At 35.9% G+C, this 24,562-nt stretch overlaps 1 protein-coding gene across 4 annotated transcripts in view; it reads left to right on the top strand.

Annotated features, from left to right (window-relative positions):
- The window catches only part of man1a1 (mannosidase, alpha, class 1A, member 1), a 264,284-nt gene that overhangs the window by 117,240 nt on the left and 122,482 nt on the right, over nt 1-24,562 (top strand). For all 4 annotated transcript variants that reach the window (XM_030128573.1, XM_030128574.1, XM_030128572.1 and 1 more), the window contains one exon: nt 17,648-17,763. In XM_030128573.1, coding sequence (XP_029984433.1) covers nt 17,648-17,763 — 116 coding nt within the window. The remainder of the gene's footprint in view (nt 1-17,647; nt 17,764-24,562) is intronic.

Below are 24,562 nucleotides of genomic sequence, written 5' to 3'. Positions count from 1 at the left end.
ACACAACAAGAATGAACACACTACAACAACACAACAAGAATGAACACACTACAACAACACAACAAGAATGAACACACTACAACAACACAACAAGAATGAACACACTACAACAACACAACAAGAATGAACACACTACAACAACACAACAAGAATGAACACACCAGAACAACGCAACAAGAATGAACACACCAGAACAACACAACAAGAATGAACACACCAGAACAACGCAACAAGAATGAACACACTACAACAACACAACAAGAATGAACACACTACAACAACACAACAAGAATGAACACACTACAACAACACAACAAGAATGAACACACTACAACAACACAACAAGAAGGAACACACTACAACAACACAACAAGAATGAACACACTACAACAACACAACAAGAAGGAACACACTACAACAACACAACAAGAATGAACACACTACAACAACACAACAAGAAGGAACACACTACAACAACACAACAAGAATGAACACACTACAACAACACAACAAGAATGAACACACTACAACAACACAACAAGAAGGAACACACTACAACAACACAACAAGAATGAACACACCAGAACAACACAACAAGAATGAACACACTACAACAACACAACAAGAATGAACACACCAGAACAACGCAACAAGAATGAACACACTACAACAACACAACAAGAATGAACACACTACAACAACACAACAAGAATGAACACACTACAACAACACAACAAGAAGGAACACACTACAACAACACAACAAGAATGAACACACTACAACAACACAACAAGAATGAACACACTACAACAACACAACAAGAATGAACACACTACAACAACACAACAAGAAGGAACACACTACAACAACACAACAAGAAGGAACACACTACAACAACACAACAAGAATGAACACACTACAACAACACAACAAGAATGAACACACTACAACAACACAACAAGAATGAACACACTACAACAACACAACAAGAAGGAACACACTACAACAACACAACAAGAATGAACACACTACAACAACACAACAAGAATGAACACACCAGAACAACGCAACAAGAATGAACACACCAGAACAACACAACAAGAATGAACACACCAGAACAACGCAACAAGAATGAACACACTACAACAACACAACAAGAATGAACACACTACAACAACACAACAAGAATGAACATACATAAAACACAACACCGCAACAACACAACAAGAATGAAGAACATTATTGACAACAAATAATACAGAACTGTGCATCAAGGTTATTATCGTTAATGAAAACTAACGAAATGACGAAAACTAGAATTGTAAAAACATTTTCATTAACTGAAATAAATAAAAACTATAATTAAAAGAAAAAATGATAACTGAAACTGTATTGTGTGTTTACAAAACTAACTAAACCGGATAAAAATTACATATAAAATTCCCTTCGTTTTCGTCTTTGTCCATGTCAGATTGACACAAAATTGATTTAATTTGCTTGAGCAATTTTAGCTGCTGTCACCATACGACACTTGACGGTCCGTCACTTGTGTTCACTTGTGGTTTCCAGTCGTCTTCTGGTCCCCACTCTATCTGGAAACATGGAGACTAAAGCAGCAGAGTCCTGTCTGGGATTGATTTGAATACAACGACAGAGAAGAAGAGGAAAGATATATATATATATATATATATATATATATATATATATATATATATATATATATATATATATATATAAAGTAAAACTAAACTAAAACTAAGCATTTAGAAGAAAAAAAAAAAACTAATAAAAACCAGCACACCTGCTCTAAAAACAAATTAAAACTAACTGAATTAGAGAAAAATGAGCCAAAATGAAAGAAAACTAAACTAGAATGAAAAATCCAAAACTATTGTAACCTTGGTGTGCATTATAGAAAAGACAAAAAAATAACAAAAATAACAAAAATAAAAAAAAATAAAAAATCAAAGTAATCCCAATGAACTTCTTCTTTTGTAGTCATTGTTAATATTTTGCTGTTTCAGTCTTTCATCCAAACCCCTGGATAAACCATGTGAGTCCTGAAAACTCCCTCCATAAACCGTCTGCTTCTAAACTTCAGGTCTTCATCAGTCTGTGCTCTGCTCCTGTGCTGTGCTGGTATTTACTGTATTATCACAGCTTTACTTTAAATCCCTCTTTTCTGTTGCACTGTTAGACTTTCTACACACACACTTAAGTCTCGGTTGTAATGCCTTTCACTGTAACCTTGACAAAAACTGTCGACGTTTGAGTATCTGGCAGCAGGAGCCCAGAGGTTAATACACTTTACAGATGTGTGTGTGTGTGTGTGTGTTTTTTACCGACAATAACACGATTAGCCAAAAGCTTAGCCATCACTTTCCTCACCTCCCTTCCACGACCTCATAAAAAAAAAAAAAAATAAATAAAATAAATATCCTCGGTGGTCTGGGTGTTGGGGTTAAACTGGATGTGCAGATCTGGATCAGATGTTGGATTAAGGATTAGACCTGGAGTTTGCATGGAGTTAACGGTGCGTTCAGGGACGGTTCGGAGCTGGGGGAACACGAGGAAGGCAGCGGAGCGAGGAGGAATATTCTGGAGTTTAGTTTAGTTTGGTTTGGTGTGTGCGCCCAGGCTGAATGTATGTGAAGAAGACGAGAACGGCCTTAAATCCTTCAGTTTTTCATCCCTGATGCTTTGACGGCTGTCAGTCTGTGGAAGGAGGAGCTATTTTTAGTGTCGGAGCTGTTGAGTCAGGACGCCAACGCCACGTTGGGATCATTTCTGTTCACCAGGAAAAGCTGCACCAGGGGCTTTTCTGCACAGTCTGGTCATAGGTTTGGTGTATTCTCTAAGTTAACCCTCTGGTGTCCGGTCCGCAGAAGCACTGACCCTAATGTGTGTCGTCTGCACTGGGCTGAGGTCGGGTCAGAATGGGTTTCAAACTCTGTGGTTTAACCTTTTTTTAATAAACTTTTTTCATCAACTTCAGCCATAACCAAAAATACCAAATACTCAATAAGTTATATTTTTGACCCTTTAAATGCTGTTTTTATCATGTAAACAAACCATGTTTTTTCATACAAAATTTTTTTTTCTCAATATACTACATAAAACTTTGATTTTTTTTTTTTTTTTTTTTTTTTTGCAGCCTGGCATATGTTTACAGTAACATTGGTTAATGTTTGTTTACATTTTTTTGTATTTCATCAACTTGAACCATAAACAAAAATACCAAATACTCAATGAAATAACTGTTGTATTTTTAACCCTTTAAATGCCATTTTTATAATGTAAACAAACCATATTTTTATCAAAGGTTTTTTATTGGTTTTTTTTTTGTCGTCCCCTCCTCCAATATACTACATAAAAATTGGATTATTTATTTATTTAGGAGCCTGGCATGTGTCAATGATTAACAACAACATTGGTGAACTTTTTCAATTTTTCAATTTTGTTTTGTATTTCATCAACTTGAACCATCAACAAAAACACCAAATAATAAAATAACTGTCATATTTTCAACCTTTTAAATGCTATTTTTGTAATGGTAACAAACCATATTTTTTGACACAAAAAAGTTTTTTGCCCCCCCCAACCATATACTACATAAAATTGGATTATTTATTTATTTATTTATTTATTGCAGCCTGGCATATGTCAATGATTAACAGTAATATTGCTTAACTGTTCTTATTTTACTTTTTTTGGGGGATTTCATCAACTTGAGCCATTAAACAAAAATACCAAACCATAGTTTTGATGCATTTAAAAAAACAAAACAAAACAAAAAAAACTTTTTCTCTCAATGTTCTACATAAAAATTGTATTAATTATTTTTTTATTTTTTCCTCCTGTCATATGTCAGTGATTCACACCAACATTGGTTCATATCCATTATTATTTTTGGTTCCTGGTCAAATGTTCAATGTATCAGTGTGTATTTTGTACTCACATGGCAGAATGGTGTTGGTGTAGGAATTTAACACTGTTTATTATGGGATGGATCAGAATTTTAAAAAATCAGACAAAAATAAACAAGTTTTGTTTGTGGGAGTGGACGCTGGTTTCTGTGGGAGTGGACACTTGTGTCTGTGGGAGTGGACGCTGGTTTCTGTGGGAGTGGACACTTGTGTCTGTGGGAGTGGACGCTGGTTTCTGTGGGAGTGGACACTTGTGTCTGTGGGAGTGGACGCTGATTTCTGTGGGAGTGGACGCTTGTGTCTGTGGGAGTGGACGCTGTTTTCTGTGGGAGTGGACGCTTGTGTCTGTGGGAGTGGACGCTGGTTTCTGTGGGAGTGGACGCTTGTGTCTGTGGGAGTGGACGCTGGTTTCTGTGGGAGTGGACACTTGTGTCTGTGGGAGTGGATGCTGATTTCTGTGGGAGTGGACGCTTGTGTCTGTGGGAGTGGACGCTGGTTTCTGTGGGAGTGGACACTTGTGTCTGTGGGAGTGGACGCTGATTTCTGTGGGAGTGGACGCTTGTGTCTGTGGGAGTGGACGCTGGTTTCTGTGGGAGTGGACGCTGGTTTCTGTGGGAGTGGACGCTTGTGTCTGTGGGAGTGGACGCTGGTTTCTGTGGGAGTGGACGCTGATTTCTGTGGGAGTGGACACTTGTGTCTGTGGGAGTGGACGCTGGTGTCTGTGGGAGTGGACGCTGGTTTCTGTGGGAGTGGACGCTGGTGTCTGTGGGAGTGGACGCTGGTTTCTGTGGGAGTGGACGCTGGTTTCTGTGGGAGTGGACGCTGGTGTCTGTGGGAGTGGACGCTGGTGTCTGTGGGAGTGGACGCTGGTTTCTGTGGGAGTGGACGCTGGTGTCCCTGGTTTGCGGTGACATCATCATCCACAGTTGTGAATGTGTCACAGCTGATGGTGTGGGTGAATAACAGTGAACAGGAGCTGGAACGCTGGAGTCAGCCTTTGTGTTGGTGTTATTCACATGACATTTACTGCATGTGCTCATGGGTCTGGATTAAATATTTACCAACGAACGGAGAACAGTTTAGAACAGGGGTGTCAAACATGCGGCCCGGGGGCCAAAACCGGCTTACCAGTGGGTCCAGTCTGGCCTGTGGGATGAATTAGTGAAACACAAAAATGACACTGAAGATATGAACAGTCAAGGATGTCAAAATAATTTTAGGTCAGTTCCATCTAAAGTGGGTCAGACAGTAAAATACTATCATAATAAACTATAAATAGTGAAAACCACAAATTTTTCTCTTTGTTTTAGTGTAAAAAAAAAAAAGTAAAATTACACAAAAATGTTAACATTTACAAACTAGCCTGTTACAAAAAATGTGAAAAACCTGAACAAATATGAACAACCTGAAATGTCTTAAGAGAATTCAGAGTAATTGTACCAATATTCTGTCTGGTATTAAATGTTTTGTGTATTTGTAGATCCACTGTGATCTGTATGTTGTAATGAACATGTGAAAATGAGAAGCTGAGGCCAAATAATGGCATAAATTGTTAAAATTGCACTTTTTTTCTTAATACATTTCATTTGGGTCATGGTTGTTCATGTTTTTCCACATTTTTTTAAAGCATGTAAAAAAATTGATAGTCTAATTTTACTTTTTTCACTCTAAAACATAGAAATTAGACATACAAATTTTGGAATTGATATTATTTTTGTGTTATTGTGTTATTATTTTAATCATCCGGCCCACTGCAGGTCATTTTGGGCTGCATGTGGAACTGAGCTAACAGGAGTTTGACAGCCCTGGTTTAGAAGATTCACTATGTGGACAAAAGTATGTGGACTCGTTGAATTCAGCTGTTTCTTTTCGAACAAAACAATAATGACTAATGTCAGAATATAGTTTTATATTATGGGATAAATATCATTGCATTGGCTAGTTTGGTTTATTTGTTTGTATATTTAGATATTACATCTTTTGTTTGACAGTTGTTTCTTACTGGTTCTCATCCTTAACTTGGCCTTAACTGACAGAGTTTAATACACGACTTTAATTTGTTTTATCTTCTGGTTGTGTTTTAGATGCTGTTCATCCTGTTACTGTGCATCTGTTTTTATCAGTTTTAGTTTATCGTAGATTTTCTATTTTTTTTATTAGTTTTATCATATCTTGTATATCTTTGTACAGCACTTTGCTTCATTTTAAATGTTTCCATGACTATGAAATAGTAATATTAAATGGTCCACCTGTACGTTTCTAAAATATTATGCATTAAACTTTAAGGTAATGTTGATGTTTCTAAATTACATGGACATAAATATTGGGACACATCTTGTCTACAGCTGTAAGATGTAATGTTCATGAGGATTTAAGATAAAAATGATGCAAAGGGCTGTACAAAGATAAAGGTAAAAATACAAGATATGATAAAAGTAGTAAAAAAAAAAAAGAAAGAAAATCTACGATAAACTAAAACTGATAAAAACAGATACACAGTAATAGGATGAACAGCATCTAAAACACAACCAGAACATAAAACAAATAAAAGTCGTGTATTAAACTCTGTCAGTTAAGGCCAAGTTAAGGATGAGAACCAGTAAGAAACAACTGTCAAAACAAAAGATGTAAAAAAATAAATAAATTGGCCTTAAATATTGGCTGTAGATATTGGCCATCAGCTGACTAAGTTTTTAAAAATTGGCTGATATCCACAGCCGATATTTAAGGCTAATTTTTTTTTTTTTTTAAGCACATTGACTGTAAGTTTCAATTGAAACACTCAGATAATTAAGATTTTTATGCAGCAATATAAATGAAATAATACACATACTATTTATTTATTTATTTTTTAACATTTATTGAACTTGAAGTACTGCCCACACAGGTGCCAGATCAAATATCTTATAACAGTTTTACTACTGATCAAATATCGGCTTTAAAACAAAAAAAAGACCGATGTTGTAAAAAATCTATATATCAGTCTACCTGTAGCAGATTTTTCTTCTTCAGTGAGACGTGATGAAAGTAGATGGTTAGTTGTGGTAGAAAATAATTATTTACAGTCAGAGCAGGAAAAATTTTATAGAAATTTAGAGGAAGAACATTTAAAATTATAGTCATGGATTTATAAAAAGAGAAAAAATTCAGTATTTATCACAATATAAACTTATATTCTGACTATCTGTTGTTCTTTTGAATCCCAGAAATGGCTGAATTCAACGTGTCCACATACTGTATGTTTTTTATTTGGCTCAGATCCTGGATCAGATTAAGTTTGCTAACAAACTGGTCTTTCCTGTATTTCTGTCTAAACCGTCTCCAGTTTTTGATGTTTTAGTTTATTTTTATAGAATCAGTGATGCTCAGTTTCCAGAACCAACTCTATTATAATAATAATAACATGAAACCACACAGTCATATTTTATCAGCGTGTTCAAACAAGATAAATGATCGTACAGGTGAATTATTTTTCCATTAGACTGTGAGTGACGTCCATGTTGTGTCCGTCTCCGTCGCTTCGGCACACGCTCACATCGGCGCCATCTGATTGTGTGAAGGTTATTTTGTTGTGAGCGACAAACACTGCATCATTGTCCCGTCTGACGCACAGGTTGACTGAGTAATGGATGCTAACGGGGTTTTAGCATCGAATACGTCTGAATGAAGGTTTGAACAGAGTCTGTGCATGTGGGAAGAACAAAACATCTGACAGGAATCCTTTTACCAGGTCTTATTTTTGTTGTATATGGTTTATATCAGGGGTGTTGAACTCATTTTAGTTCAGTCTAATGTGATCTAAAAGGGGTCAGACCAGTAAAAGAAAACCAGAATAACCTAGAAATCATGACAAATACAAGCATTTATTTATGTTTTACACTGAAAAAAGTAAAATGACATGATGAAAATGTTTACAATCTGCAATTTATCCATTACAAAAATGTGGATAATATGAAAAGCCTGGAATTTCTTCCAAAAAATAAGTGTAATTATTATAGTATTCTGCCACAGTTTATCACTTACAGATCACAGTGGATCTATAAATACACAAAACATTTAATAACAGACAGAATATTGGTACAATTATACTTTTTTTCTTTAGAAATTTCAGGTTATTCACATTTTTTTTAAAGAATAGTTTGTAAATATAATTTTGTAAGGTTCCATATTCAGCCCAATTTGATCTAAAGGGGGTCAGACCAGTAAAATAATAACATTTATTTATTTACATTTATTTAAATCTATAAAATAACCTTTAAAAATGTAAATAACGTGAACAACCTGGAATTTTTTAAGACAATAAATGTAATTTTAATAATATTCAGTTTATCATTTACACATGTACATTATAACTTACAGATCACAGTGGCTCTACAAATACACAAAACATTTAATAACACAATTACACTTCTTGTTCATGTTATTCACATTTTTAGAGAGAACAAGAACAAAAGTTGTACAAAAATAAACAAAAAATTTGAGACACATGAACAAAATAAACAGAAATAAACAAACAAGCAAACAAAAAAGTGAAAAGCCAACAAATATGATCAAATTAAGCAAAAACAAGAACAGGACATAAACAAAAATCAACAAAAACTTGAGAAACATTAACAAAATGAACAAAAGTAAATAAAGAAATAACAAAAAAGCCAACAAATGTGATCAAATTAAGCAAAAACAAGAGCAAAAACATGCACAAAAATTTGAGAAACATCAACTAAATGAACAGAAATAAACAAAACTAACAAACAGCCAGCAAATAGGATCAGATTAAGCAAAAACAAGAATAAAACATGCACAAAAATGAACAAAAACCTGAGAGACATGAACAAAAGGAACATAAACAAAAATATAACAAAAAGCCAAAAAATATGATCAAATTAATTAAAAACAAAAAATGCACAAAAATGAACAAAAATCTGAGAAACATGAACAAAATGAACAGAAGTAAACAAAAAAATAACAAAAAGCCAACAAATATGATCAAATTAAGCAAAAACAAGAGTGAAACATGCACAAAAATGTGAGAAGCATGAACTAAATGAACAGAAATAAACAAAAAAACCTGACAAATATGATCAGATTGAGTAAAAACAAAAACAAAACCTGCACAAAAATGAACAAAAACTTGAGAAGCATGAACAAAATTAACAGAAATTGAAAAAAAACAACAACAAATATGATCAAATTAAGTAAAAACAAGAATAAAACATGCAGAAAAACTTTAGAAACATTAACTAAATAACAGAAATAAACATAAAATTAAAAAAAAAAGCCAACAATTATGATCATATTGAACAAAAACAAGAGCAAAACATGCACAAAAATGTAAGAAACATGAACTTAATGACCAGAAATAAACAAAAAAACCTGACAAATATGATCAGATTAAGTAAAAACAAGAATAAAACATGCACAAAAATGAACAAAAACCTGAGAACCATGAACAAAATTGTGCTAAAATTGTAGATACTTCTCAAGATATTTCAGGTTATTCACATTTTTTGTGAAAGTATAGTTTGTAGACGTAAATATTTTCATCATGCATCTACTTTTTTCCACTAAAACAAAGCATAGTGTGTACTGGTCATTATTCATATGTTCTTATGATCCTGTTTTCCTTCAGATCCTGTTGGTCCATGTGTGAAACCTGAACTAAACTGGTTTTAACATTATCGTCCAGTGTAATTCTGACACTATGTTACCTTAGGTTTGACACCATTGATGGATAAGGTGAGAACAAAAGACCAAATAACAGATGAGGAACGAGGGATCGAGGGAAGAAGTGGGAAGGAACGAGTGCAGAACACAATGAATCGAGGATGGAGCCGATAAAAAATGGCAGAAAATGAAGGAATGGCAGAAGGAGTGAAGATGGATGGGTGATTAGAGAAGAGGTGGGAGGAGGAACAATGGGATCACTAACGACCTGTGGACCTTCAGGATCCACTTCTGTTCTTCTGCTTGGATTCTGCTGTTGTCTGGGAGCAGCAGATAGAGATTATTATCCTCTGAAGACACTGGATCTGCCTTCTGCTCATCCCTCCATCCATTGATCATCTTCCTACTCTTTGTTTTACACTCGCTGCTCGATTTTGGATTTGTCAAAGTGTTAAATCCACCCGACTTCAAATTAGTCAAAAACAGTTCCAGTGTCCCTGTACGTCAGCGTCTGTTCTGTATGAGTCAAACCACAGTTGAATGTGTGAGGTTTTCAGGTTCTGTTCTGTTATTTAAAAAAAGAAAAAGAAAATTGAACAAGAAATTAAGAAAATTATCAATAAAGTGAACAGAAGTGTACAAAATAGCTAAACATATGAAGAAAAAATATGCATGGCAAATTACGAAAATTACCAAAAAATGAATGTAAGATGTAAAATGAACAAGAAACTGAACAAAAATGAACATATGTGAGAAAATGAATAAAATCGCTCAGAAACTTGACGAAATAATCCAGAGAATGAGCAAAATAACCAAGAAAATTAGCAAAATTGAACAAAATAATCAGGAAAATGAACAACTGACGAAATAATAAAGGAAATGAACAAAATAATCAAGAAACTGAAAAAAATGAACATAATGAAGAAAATGAATGAAATCGCTCAGAAAATGGACAAAATAGTAAAGAAAATGGACAAAATTGGACAAAATAATCAAGAAACTGAACAAAAATGAACATGAGGCAGAAAATGAATAAAATCTCTCAATAAATTGACAAAATAATCAAGAAAATGAACGAAATAATCAAGAAAATGAGAAAAATTGGACAAAATAATCAAGAAAATGAACAACCTTAACAAAACAATCAAGAAAATGAACAAAATAATCAAGAAACTGAACAACCATAAACATAACAGGAAGAAAATGAGTAAAATTGCTCAGAAAATTGATGAAATAATCAAGAAAATTAATGAAAAAACAGTTCCAGTGTCCCTGTCCGTCAGCATCTGTTCTGTATGAATCAAACCACAGTTGAATATGTGAGGTTTTCAAGTTCTGTTCTGTTATTTAAAAAAAGAAAAAAAAAGAAAAATGAACTAGAAATTAAGAAAATTATCAATAAAATCAACAGAAATGTACAAAATTGACATATTAAGGAAAATGACGCATGACAAATTGCGAAAATCGCTTAAAAAATGTACAAAATAATCAAGAAAATGAACAAAATTTAACAAAACAATCAACAAACTGAATCAAAAATGAACATAATGAGGGAGAAGATAAATGTAATTGCTCAAAAAAATGTACAAAGTAATCAAGAAAATGAACAAAATTGAACAACATAATCAAGAAAATGAGCAATACTGAACAATATAATCAACAAAATGAACCAAATTGAACACAATAATCAAGAAAATGAACCAAATTGAACACAATAATCAAGAAACTGAACAAAATAATCAAGAAAATGAGCACTATTGAACAATATAATCAAGAAAATGAACAAAATTGAACACAATAATCAAGAAACTGAACAAAATAATCAAGAAAATGAGCACTATTGAACAATACAATCATGAAAATGAACAAAATTGATTAAAAAATAATCAAGAAAATGAGCAATATTGAACAATATAATCCAGAAAATTAACAAAAGTGAACACAATAATCAAGAAAATTAACAAAATTGAACAAAATAATTAAGAAAATAAACAAAAATCAACATAATGAAGGAGAAAATGAATAAAATCGCTCAGAAAATTGCCGAAATAATCAGGAAAATGAACAAAATTGGACAAAATAATCAAGAAAACTGAACAAAATAATCAAGAAAATAAACAAAAATGAACAATTTTTTTTGGTTTTTTTAGGGTTAACAGACTAAATACAGATCTCTGGATGTTATGAAATAATGAATTTTCCCTAATTTTTCAAGTATTTTGCAGATTTTTTCCTCAACTTAGAAGGATTTCTTCACTTTTATGCCACATTTCAAGGTTTTTTAGGTAATTTTTTCCTTATTATTCAAGTATTTTGCTCATTTTATTCTCTTTTTATAAGGTTTGTACATTTTAGCCAATGTAGAATTGAGGTAAAACTGTATTTTACATCAATTATTGACATGTATTGATCAGATTAATGGTGTAACAGGTATTAATCGGTTTATATCAGTAGATGGTTTGGGTTTTTGAGGGTTGATTTATTTTTTTTCTTTTCCCCTTTTCTATTATTTTGCTATTTTTTCCTCAATTTAGAAGGATTTCTTCACTTTTATGCCATAATTCATGTTTTATTGGGTCATTTCCCCCTTATTTTTCAAATATTTTCTTTTTTTTAATTCTAATTTTACAAGATTTGTACATTTTACCCTATGGATAATTGAGGTAAAACTGTATTTTACACCAGTTATTGACATGTATTGACAGAATTAATGGATCAGCAGGTATTAATCAGTTTAGATCAGTAGATGGTTTGGGTTTCCAGTGGATGTTTGGGTCTTTATGGGTTAAAATACTGCATAAGATTAGTTTTTTTTTATTCTAATGATCAACAAGACCAGAATATTTCATCTTCAGAATAATAGTCTAATTTGTGCAGTGGCGTTCACTGATAATTGTGCAGTAAATTTTGGGCAGAACTCCTCAGACCATCAGCGTGGTGGAGTTGTAATAAAGCAGACAGATGACCGTGAAAGCAGCGTTTGGGCCTGAACCTGATAGATCTGCAGCGTTCGGGTTTGAATCTGATAGATCTGTCTGTTCGGATGGCCTGTCTGCTGTCGTTAGAGCATAAAGAACCATCTGAAGCCGGCCTTTGATCAGATCTGGGCCCTGAGTCCGGTCCAGATGGAAGGACCTGGAGGTGTGAGGGTCCAGGGGTGTTGGCGGAGGTGTTTGATGAAGAGGGTCCGGTCGAAGGAGCAGATGGTGGAGCAGAGGGCGGCGGCAGACATGTTCTACACGACACAGCAGCGACAGGGGAATGGACTGATGATGATGATGATGATGATGATGAGGCTGAAAAAGGAGGTTTTCAGGGGTCGATAAAGTCCAACAGGGACCCAGACATCTGAACAGGGTCTGAACAGGAGCCCACATACCAGACACATTTACTGGAGCAACACTGGGGTTAGCTATTGAATAATAATAATAATAATAATAATAATAATAATAATAATAATAATAATAATAATAATAATGATAATGATGATGATGATGATGCAGTTTTTAACAATAATAATAACAACAATAATAATGATAATAATAACACATCAGTTTTATGTAGTGCTTTTCTAGGTACTCAACGACACTTAAACTAATACACTACTTATTACAAAGGTGTTTTGTGCTTTATTCTGGTAAATTAGCATATTTTTTCCAATTGTTTTTAGATTACAATTATTTTTGTAATATTATGGCTTTATTCCGGAAATATGACGACATTATTCCAATAATATTACGACTTAAGTCTTTGTAAACTTATGACGCTTTTTGTATTTGACTTCATTCTCATAAAACTACAAGTTTTATCTCAATATTTTACAACTTTATTCTGGTAAATTATGATATTTTTCCCACCTGTTTTTAAATTACGTTATTCTCGTAAAATTATGCCTTTAGTTTTGAAATATAACGACATTATTCTAATGATATTTCAACTTCATTCTCGTAAAATTATAACTCTTTTTGTATTTGACTTTATTCTCATAAAATTACGGGTTTTATCTGGATATTTTATGACTTTATTCTCGTAGTGACGGTGTTTTTAGTTTCTACCCTGGCCGTAATACGCTGTCGTACATCTGGACTCGTGCTTTTTCTTTTTCTTTTGTCTTCGTACGTTTGCTGGTCTCTACAGGTCGTCTATCTTCGTCTTCGTACGTTTGCTGGTCTCTAAAGGTCGTCTGTCTTCGTACGTTTGCTGGTCTCTAAAGGTCGTCTGTCTTCGTACGTTTGCTGGTCTCTAAAGGTCGTCTGTCTTCGTACGTTTGCTGGTCTCTGCAGGTCGTCTATCTTCGTACGTTTGCTGGTCTCTAAAGGTCGTCTGTCTTCGTACGTTTGCTGGTCTCTAAAGGTCGTCTGTCTTCGTACGTTTGCTGGTCTCTACAGGTCGTCTATCTTCGTACGTTTGCTGGTCTCTAAAGGTCGTCTGTCTTCGTACGTTTGCTGGTCTCTAAAGGTCGTCTGTCTTTGTACGTTTGCTGGTCTCTGCAGGTCGTCTATCTTCGTACGTTTGCTGGTCTCTACAGGTCGTCTGTCTTTGTATGTTTGCTGGTCTCTGCAGGTTGTCTATCTTCGTCTTTGTACGTTTGCTGGTCTCTGCAGGTCGTCTATCTTCGTCTTCGTACGTTTGCTGGTCTCTACAGGTCGTCTGTTTTCGTACGTTTGCTGGTCTCTACAGGTCGTCTGTCTTCGCACGTTTGCTGATCTCTACAGGTAGTCTGTTTTCGTACATTTGCTGGTCTCTGCAGGTCGTCTGTTTTCGTACGTTTGCTGGTCTCTACAGGTCGTCTGTTTTCGTACGTTTGCTGGTCTCTGCAGGTCGTCTGTCTTCGTACATTTGCTGGTCTCTACAGGTCGTCTGTTTTCGTACGTTTGCTGGTCTCTACAGGTCGTCTGTTTTCGTACGTTTGCTGGTCTCTGCAGGTCGTCTGTCTTCGTACATTTGCTGGTCTCTACAGGTCGTCTGTCTTGGTCTTCGTACAGGGGTTGGACAAAATAATGAAAACACCTTAAAAAATCAACAAAATATAATTTAATATGGTGTAGGTCCGCCTTTTGCGGCAATTACAGCCTCAATTCTCCGAGGTATTGATTCATACAACTTGTGAATTGTTTCCAAAGGAATTTTCAGCCATTCTTCAGTTAGAATACCCTCCAACTCTTTTAGAGACGATGGCGGTGGAAATCGACGTCTTACTTGAATCTCTAAAACTGACCATAAATGCTCAATAATGTTGAGGTCTGGGGACTGTGCCGGCCATACGAGATGCTCAACTTCATTAGAATGTTCCTCTTGCCATTCTTTAACAATTCTAGCTGTATGGATTGGGGCATTATCATCTTGAGGTGAAGGTGTTTCCATTATTTTGTCCAACCCCTGTATGTTTGCTGGTCTCTACAGGTCGTCTGTCTTGGTCTTCGTATGTTTGCTGGTCCCTACAGGTCGTCTGTCTTGGTCTTCGTATGTTTGCTGGTCCCTACAGGTCGTCTGTCTTGGTCTTCGTATGTTTGCTGGTCTCTACAGGTCGTCTGTCTTGGTCTTCGTATGTTTGCTGGTCTCTACAGGTCGTCTGTCTTGGTCTTCGTATGTTTGCTGGTCTCTACAGGTCGTCTATCTTCGTCTTTGTATGTTTGCTGGTCCCTACAGGTCGTCTGTCTTGGTCTTCGTATGTTTGCTGGTCCCTACAGGTCGTCTGTCTTGGTCTTCGTATGTTTGCTGGTCCCTACAGGTCGTCTGTCTTGGTCTTCGTATGTTTGCTGGTCTCTACAGGTCGTCTATCTTCGTCTTTGTATGTTTGCTGGTCCCTACAGGTCGTCTGTCTTGGTCTTCGTATGTTTGCTGGTCCCTACAGGTCGTCTGTCTTGGTCTTCGTATGTTTGCTGGTCCCTACAGGTCGTCTGTCTTGGTCTTTGTATGTTTGCTGGTCCCTACAGGTCGTCTGTCTTGGTCTTCGTATGTTTGCTGGTCTCTACAGGTCGTCTATCTTCGTCTTCGTATGTTTGCTGGTCTCTACAGGTCGTCTATCTTCGTCTTTGTATGTTTGCTGGTCCCTACAGGTCGTCTGTCTTGGTCTTTGTATGTTTGCTGGTCCCTACAGGTTGTCTATCTTCGTCTTTGTATGTTTGCTGGTCCCTACAGGTCGTCTGTCTTGGTCTTCGTATGTTTACTGGTCCCTACAGGTCGTCTGTCTTGGTCTTTGTATGTTTGCTGGTCCCTACAGGTCGTCTGTCTTGGTCTTCGTATGTTTGCTGGTCTCTACAGGTCGTCTATCTTCGTCTTTGTATGTTTGCTGGTCCCTACAGGTCGTCTATCTTCGTCTTCGTATGTTTACTGGTCCCTACAGGTCGTCTGTCTTGGTCTTTGTATGTTTGCTGGTCCCTACAGGTCGTCTGTCTTGGTCTTCGTATGTTTGCTGGTCTCTACAGGTCGTCTGTCTTCGTCTTCGTATGTTTGCTGGTCTCTACAGGTCGTCTATCTTCGTCTTTGTATGTTTGTTGGTCTCTACAGGTCGTCTGTCTTGGTCTTCGTATGTTTGCTGGTCTCTACAGGTCGTCTGTTTTCGCTCTTCTTGGTTTCCTCTGTTCTTCTATTTCCATCCTTTGACCTTTTCTTCTTCGTCACCTCTAAGTGGTCCGTTCTTCGTCACCTCTAAGTGGTCCTACAGATGAGGTCCGGGCTAATGTTGGCAGTCCAGCCTCTGCTCAGCTTCACGTCTAATGGTTAACTGCACTGCCTGGCTCATGTACAGTGGAAGGTGTTGCAGAACCGTCGGCTTCATTAGTGCCTTTGGGTACCGCCGGCACTGGAACGGCGCTGGCTGCGTCTCCCTCCTGCTACGAGGCTAATCACCAGAGATGAGGAATACTCCTGACGTTTCATCAGCGCTGATAATCGCAGCCTCTCGCCATCTGTCGAGCAAAATAAGGCGTTTTTTTTTCCCCAACCTGTAAACTCAACTTCTGCAGTTTCCTTCCATGTCATTCATACTTAACGAGGCTTTCTCGCATATTTCAGTGAACTTCAGATGAGTTTTTGCTCATTTTGAGTCTTAAACTAAAGCTTCCTTCGTAAAACTCACCATGTTTACACCGAGTATTATCTGTAATGTACGTCTGCAGACTGAGTCCACCCACTGAACCACACACTCATAATAATAATAACACAAAAACAACCATTTTTTGCACATTTATTCATGTATGTGTCTTTAATTATCATATTGATAATGGATTTGCACAAATTGTTGTTCTTTTCCTGCTACTTTTTATTATACCTGAGGGGAACTAAGTATTCTGATTACAACATAAAGTATTCTCTATTTAAAGTATTCTGATTCTGACCAATATGATTTTGAGTGGGTCAGACCGGTAAAATAATAACAAAATAACCTAAAAAACCCCAAAACAAAACAAGAACCAAACATGCACAAAAATGGAGAAAAACTTGAGAAACATGAACAAAATGAACAGAAATAAACAAAAAAAACCAAACAAAAAGCCGACAAATATGATAAAATTAAGTAATAACAAGAATCAAACATGCACAAAAATGTGACAAACATGAACAAAATCAACAGAAATAACCAAAAAATAACAAAAGGTTGACAAACATGATCAAATTAAGTTACAACCAGAACAAAACATGCACAAAAATGAAGAAAAACTTGAAAAACATTTACAAAATTACATTAAAATTGCACTTTTTTCTCTGAAGACATTTTAGATTTTTCATAAATTATTCATGTTATTGACATTTTTTGCGAAAGGACGGTCTGCAAATGTAAACACTGTCATGTAATTTTCCTTTTTTTGCGCTAAAACAATCAGAAACATTTGTATTTGTCATCATTTACAGTTTGTTATGTTATTATTTTCTTGGTCTGAGCTATTTTAACTCACATTGGTCTGAATGTTGAACCTGAACTAAAATGATTTTAACTGTTAAATGTATTTTTTTCATCCTATGGAGTCGATCGGACTCTTTTGACGTCCGTTTTTGGTCCCCTGGTCGTACGTTGGACCCCCCTGACCTAAACCTCCTGTCTTTGTATCTTCCAGGCAGCATAAAGGGAGCGACGATAGTGGATGCTCTGGATTCTCTGTACATCATGGAAATGTTCGAAGAATTCGACGCTGCCAAAGTTTGGGTGGAGAAGAACCTGGACTTCAACGTGGTAAGAGTGTGTGAGTGTGTGACCCTGAGATGGTCGAACAAACACCAGCAGAAGAAGGCCTGGACAGTCGGTCATTATTCAACTATCAGAGAGGCCTTGAAAGACGTTCAGTCCCTTTATTCACAGAGCTGAAGTTACAGATTAAATGTATTTAAAGTGGGTGAATGGTGACAGTAATGAGCGTTTGAGTCTGGGAGGGGGAAATGGAAAGGTCCAGTGAGTCTGGAGTCAGCCACAGATACTGAGGAAAATATGTTAAATGGAAGTCACTGCATTTTCTGTTCAGATATTTTTATGGTCGTATAAGTTTGTATGTTTAGAAAAGAAAAGTATTTCAGGAGGATCAGTGCATAATAACAATAAAAGTTGAACAAAAATGAACAAAAATCTGACAAACATAAACAAAAAAATATCAAAAAGCTGAAAAATATGATTAAACTAGAAAAGCAGTCGGAGAGCGCAGACCTCTGCCAAGGCAGATCACTGCCCCCCCCCCAGTCACCACCAAAATTTAATCATTTGTTCCTTGTGCCAGTATCCAACATTTCCTGAAATTTTCATCCAAATCTGTCCATAACTTTTTGAGTTATCTTGCACACACACAGACAGACAGACAGACAGACAGACAGACAGACAGACAAACCAACGCCGGCAAAAACAGAACCTCCTTGGCGGAGGTAAAAATTGACAAAACATGAACAAAATGAAGAGAAATAAAAAAAAAAAATGATGAAAGGTAGACAAATATGATGTCATACCAGGAAGAAAGCATGCACAAAAATGGACAAAAATTTGAGAAACGTTAAAATGAACAGAAATATACCAAAAAAAAAAGGTTGACAAATATCAACAAATTGTGTATACAAGAATAAAACATGCAAAAAAAAGAAGAAAAACTAGAGACACATGAACAAAATAAGCAGAAGTTAAACAAAAAATCACAAAAAGCCAACAAATATGATCAAATTAAGCAAAAACAAGAATAAAACATGCACAAATAGGAACACATGTGAGAAACATGAAAATAAACATAAATAGAAAAAACCAAAAGCCAAACAAAATGTTGAAATTAATCAATAATAAGATCAAAACAAACAGACGTTCAGTGTAATTTTTGTTCTGTAGGTCCGGATCAGACTCTTTAGCGGCCTGGTTTTAGCCCTTGGACCTCATGTTTGACACCCCTGATCTAGACCGACTGTCTTTTGTATTCACAGAAGATCCCAAATCTCGATCCTGACCCATGTTTGACCCAAACCTGGGATCATTTCTGTTCCTCCGACGCTTTGTAAAACAGAAGTTTATCTTGTGGAGGTTGTCGGGAAATTATGGGATCAGAGAAACGCCGGTCGGGATGTTTACCGTCAATATTAACGACGCACGTTTTACACGAGGAGCCGACGTATGGAACATTGTGTGTAAATAAATGTCGGACACACACACGTATCTGTCAGAAGTCTATCCGCAGTCGTCTGCTGGATGTGTAATTAAAGCTGCGGCGGACCTTCTGCGTTCGCTGCCTCCAGTCACTTTGATTAAAAAAGCTTTTCGCTCGTCGTCCCCCAGAATAACACAGGCTCTGGACTCGGCTCATTACGACACAAAGGCTTCTTCTTCTGTTCGAGCTCCGTGCCAAGGACGTATACTTGTACTCAGAGCTCCCAAGAGCTGTAAAAGTTTTATTATGAAGTAGAGAAAAAAAAAACAAAACACGTAATTATACAGCGTCTGCTTTCAGATAAAGACGTGGAGGCGTTAGCGTCGAACACTCAGACGTTTATATCTGCGTCTAATGGCCCTGATTCAGATGTTTATGAATAAAAACCACCTTCTAGGCTTTAAATGGGACCTATGGATAAAACCCTCTGAATATATACTTAAACCTCGGAACTGATGAGACGAAAACAGAACCTGAATAGAATAGTAATGAGAGCGATTTAACCCTTTTTAGACCATTGTGTCTCCGTCAAACATATTACAGAATATTGACAGAAGTCATGTGGCATCTTTTAGCTGAGATTCTGAGCTTTCATTTGATATGTGACACATTAGGGTAGAGGCCTGATTGGCTGAGAGGGCGGAGCTTAGAGCGGCAGAATGCAGTCTGTGAGAGAGAGATGGAAGATTTTTATTACTTTTAGCAACATTTTAGTGAGTTTTTAGCAGTGAATTCTTGTAAATAATCGCATATAATAGTGATAGAGGTGTTTTGGAGTTTTTGTCAGGTTTTATTGGGACCTATGAATAAAACATTATTAATATATACTTCAAGCTTTGAACTGATGAGACGAAACAGAACCTGAGTAGAATAGTTCTGAGAGTGATTTACAGTCTACATTTTTGCATAAGTTGTCATTCAAACTGCTGAATATTGACAAAATTCCAAGGTCATCTTTTAGCTGAGATTCTGGGCTTTCATTTGATATATAACACATTAGGGTAGAGGCCTCATTGGCTGAGGGGGCGGAGCTTAGAGCAGCAGAGTGCAGTCGGTGGAGAGAGATGGAAGGTTTTTATTACTTTTAACAGTGTTTTAGTCAGTTTTTAGCAGTGAATTCTTATAAATAATTGCATATAATAGTGATAATGCTGTTTCAGAGTGTTCTACAAGTATGTTTTTGTTGGGTTTGGCTGGTTTTTTGACTTTTTTTTTTCACTGTTTTTATCTGTATTTTTGGTTTCTATAGTTAATTGATAGCTATATTTTAGTTGTAAATATTGTATAAATGTTTATAAATCTATATGCTGAGCTAGCCAGAACATAAAAAGATGCAGTGTCTGTATTTGAATCAGGTGATGGATGTTTTTATTAGTGAAATGTGCAGCTCGCAGAATGAAAATGACTGGACATAACTAAAAATAAGAAGAACATGGACAGGGAATGATGTAGACAAAATAAAATGTTTAAACACATGGAAAATAGTTGAAAGTTTATTTCTATAATCTCAAAGTGTAATTTTGCACATTTACAGTCGTTTTTCGTAATAAATCTGATAAAAATCTGAGTGTTTTTTTAAAATTTTCTACTAAACACTGTTTTAAGCATTTATTGCCTATAATAATGATATTTAATGGACAGATATTGAAATTAAGTTCTTCCTGAAAAACAAAAAAACTAAATAACTGTCCTCTGACATCCTGTTCTAGTGTCCTAATAGAATGAACTGTATATTCTGTGATCATCATTAATTTCCCTGCTTGTTCTTTTAGAAAGGCTAATATATGAGGCGCATTAGTTCTTATTATTGATGTATTGTATTTATTTTTTTCCACATCTCTGAGCACAGCGTCCAAAAATTTTATATGCTCATAGAAACACACCGTGATTACTGCAATCAAGTCATTAAATAATAAACATAATAAGTGTGAAATTGCGGGGTGTTTTAATATTTTATGCACGAGCTGTGTTGTTAATGATGATATATAAAACTTAATATTTGGACGCCTGGGACATTACACTGTAAGAAACAATTAAGCAGGCTTTGAATGCGCTCTGTTGGTAATATGTGATGAAGCACTTCATGTGTTCTCGTTTTATTAAAGCCATTATCCTGACAGAAACGGAATGTCAGCCTGACACCCCCCATGAAAAATGGCACACCTCCAGGAAATAAAATACAAATGGACAGGAGCATCTTTACCTGTTTGATTAAATCACCGAACTGTGACCATAACAACACTTAACCCTTAGATGCAGGAGTGGGTCCAAATGACCCGCTGAGGTGGTTTTATTTCAGTATGTTTTTGATGAAAAGTAGTTATTGTTTCATATTCTTCAAAAATATAGTATTGACATCATACCATAATAATAATAATAATAATAATAATAATAATAATAATAATAATAATAATAATAATAATAATAATAATACAAACAATAATAAACAAACAAGCAAACAAACAATAAATAAACATTTCAAGTACCCCCCTAGGCGTGTTCCATGTACCCCTGGGGGTCCGAGTACCCCACTGTGGGAACCCCTGGTCTAAAGGTTCGGTCCATTTTGCCCCAGGTTAACAGTCCCGTTAGAACACAGGTGTCAAACATGCGGTCCAGGGGCCAAAACCAGCCCGCCAAAGTTTCCAATTCGGCCCCTGGGATGAATTTGCAAAGTGCAAGTTAGAGCATCAAACTCAAAAATAATATCATAATAACCTATAAATAATGACAACACCATTTTTTCTCTTTGGTTTAGTGCAAAAAGCATTAAATTATGAAAATATTTACAGTAAGAAACTATTCCTTAACAATAAAATGTGAATAACCTGAACAAATATGAACAACCTGAAATGTCTAAAGAAAATTCAGTGCAATTTTAACGATATTCTGCCTGTTACTAAATGTTTTGTGCCTTTGTAGATCTGATCTATAATGCATATGTAGCCTATAAATGATAAGCCGAGGCAAAATATTGATGAAATTGTACTCATATTTCTTAACAAATTTTATTTTTTTCAGGTTATTCACATCCTTTTTGTTTGGATAGTTTGTAAATATAAATATTGGCATAATTGAATGTCATTTTTTGCTCTGAAACCATTTGCAGTTGTCATTATTTATTGGTTATCATGCTGTTATTTTACTGGTCCAGCCCACTGCAGATTAAATTGGCCTGAATGTGGATGTGGCCCCCGGAAGAAAATGAGTTTGACAGCCCTGGATTAGAATATTTAGTCTAAAGTCGATGTTTGGCATCAGTTTGAGGGTCAACCCTGAAGAAAACATGGGTAGTGGGTTAATGTTCAGACCATATTTGGACACTTGAGGACGTCTGATGGACTCCAGAGGTCCTCGTGGGGACACTTACTATGTCCTGTCACACTGTTTTGACTCTGAAGTTGAAAAATAAATCAACTCTGACAAATCAAACGTGTCTTAAACGGCTGTCAGCAGAAGTGTGGCGCCTGTAAAAATACAGTGACAGTTGTTGGCAGATGGATCGGAGAAAAAACCCGAAGGTTGTGAATGTATTTGTCTGAGCGGCCGAACAGTGAAGGCCGGTCGTCTGGTTTGTGCGTCGTTACGGACCGATGGCTGAGTGAGATGACGTTTTTCTGGGCTTTGATTGACAGCTCTCATAAGTCAGCCCCTGTCGACCACAGATAGGACGAAAGACGCGTTTGAATGTGTCTGTCGTTGTTCTGTAGGTCTGAGCGACGGGTCGAGGAGTCGCACTGTGTCGCAAATTCATCTGAAAAAAAACCCCAATCACTTCATCAACAGGTGCAAGAAAAGCAAAAGAACGGCATCGTTTAGCAGAACAGTTTTAATGACGTTCAACTGTGGAAATATTAGAGAACACTGACACCCCCACCACCACAGAAAAACACTGCAGGAGGTCAAACATACGGTCCAGGGGCCAAAACTGGGGCGCCAAAGAGTCCAATCCAGCCCATGGGACCCAATGATTACAACAGTAGCTTTTCCATTGGACGTCTTCACAAAACTTTACTGATATTTACAAAATGTTGAAAAAACAAAAGTGCGTAATGTCAGTTTTTCCATTAAATCACAAATGTGATGATTTGTTTATTTATTATCATGAGATGACATGAGAAGGCGTTCCATAAACATGACAACGAACATAAATATCGATATATTCATTATTATGATATATTACCACCTCGATCTTGTACTAAATCAAAAAAAAAGATTGATACGTGAACAAATATGAACATCAAATGTCTTCAGGGAAGTGTGATTTTAACATCATTTTGTCCATGTTTTGGTTCATTTTTGTTCAAGATTTGCTCTTGTTGTTCTTTATTTTGTTCATATTTGTAGTTTTTTGTTATTTTTTATTTCTGTTCATTTTTGTTCAAGTTTTGCTCTTGTTATTTATTTTGTACATATTTTTTGCTTTTTTTGTTTATTTTTGTTCAAGTTTGGCTGTTATTATTCTTTATTTTGTTCATATTTGTTGTTTTATGTTTTTTTGTTTATGTTTGTTCATTTTTGTTCAAGTTCTCTTCTTGTTATTCTTTATTTTGTTGTGTTTTATTTTTTTTGTGTTGTTTGTGTTCATGTTTTTCATATTTCTCAAAATTACTAAACGTTTTCTGTATTTGATCCACTGTGATCTGTAAATTGTAATTTCTGAAAATTACATGTGTAAATGATAAACTGAGGCAGAATATTGCTAAAATTATACTTATTTTTCTTAATACATTTTAGGTTGTACATGTTTTTCACATTTTTTTAAAAACATTGTTTGCAAATGGAATCGTTGTCATGATTTAATCTGATGTTTTTCCCCTCTAAAACATAGAATGGACATCATTTATAGGTTATTATGTTGTACAAATTGCTGTTCTAATTATGTTTGAGTGTTTATGTGTATATTTGATATTTATGGCATTGGTCTGACTGTGGAATCTGAACTCAAATGCGTTGGACAGCCCTGGTTTGGAAGAGTTTTAATGAGCTGCAGCTGTGAAACCCTCATGTAACACCACCAGTGGATGGTGAAACGCTGTGTCCTGCAGCGGTTTATGGATCTAAAATGTGAACAGGGTGTCGAACAGCCACGCTCTGACTCAGCAGATGTGTGACGGTACAGAAAGTTGGCAGGAAACAAGTCAAGTGTCCTGATGTTGCAACATCGGAGGCATTAAAAAGCGGACAGGAAACTGAGTAAGCACGAACTCTTCCTCCAGCAGAGCTCATTAGAGACGAGTCCATCAGATCAGGGTTGATCTGGACCTTCAGGAGGAAACAGGTCTGAAGTTGAACGTCCTGTTCAGAGGTGACACCATCCAAAACAACAGCCGCAGGAGGCGCTAATAACAGGAAGTACTC

Source organism: Sphaeramia orbicularis, chromosome 24, assembly GCF_902148855.1.
Source record: "Sphaeramia orbicularis chromosome 24, fSphaOr1.1, whole genome shotgun sequence".
NCBI lineage: Eukaryota > Metazoa > Chordata > Actinopteri > Kurtiformes > Apogonidae > Sphaeramia > Sphaeramia orbicularis.
This window is presented reverse-complemented; position numbering and strand designations above follow the sequence as displayed.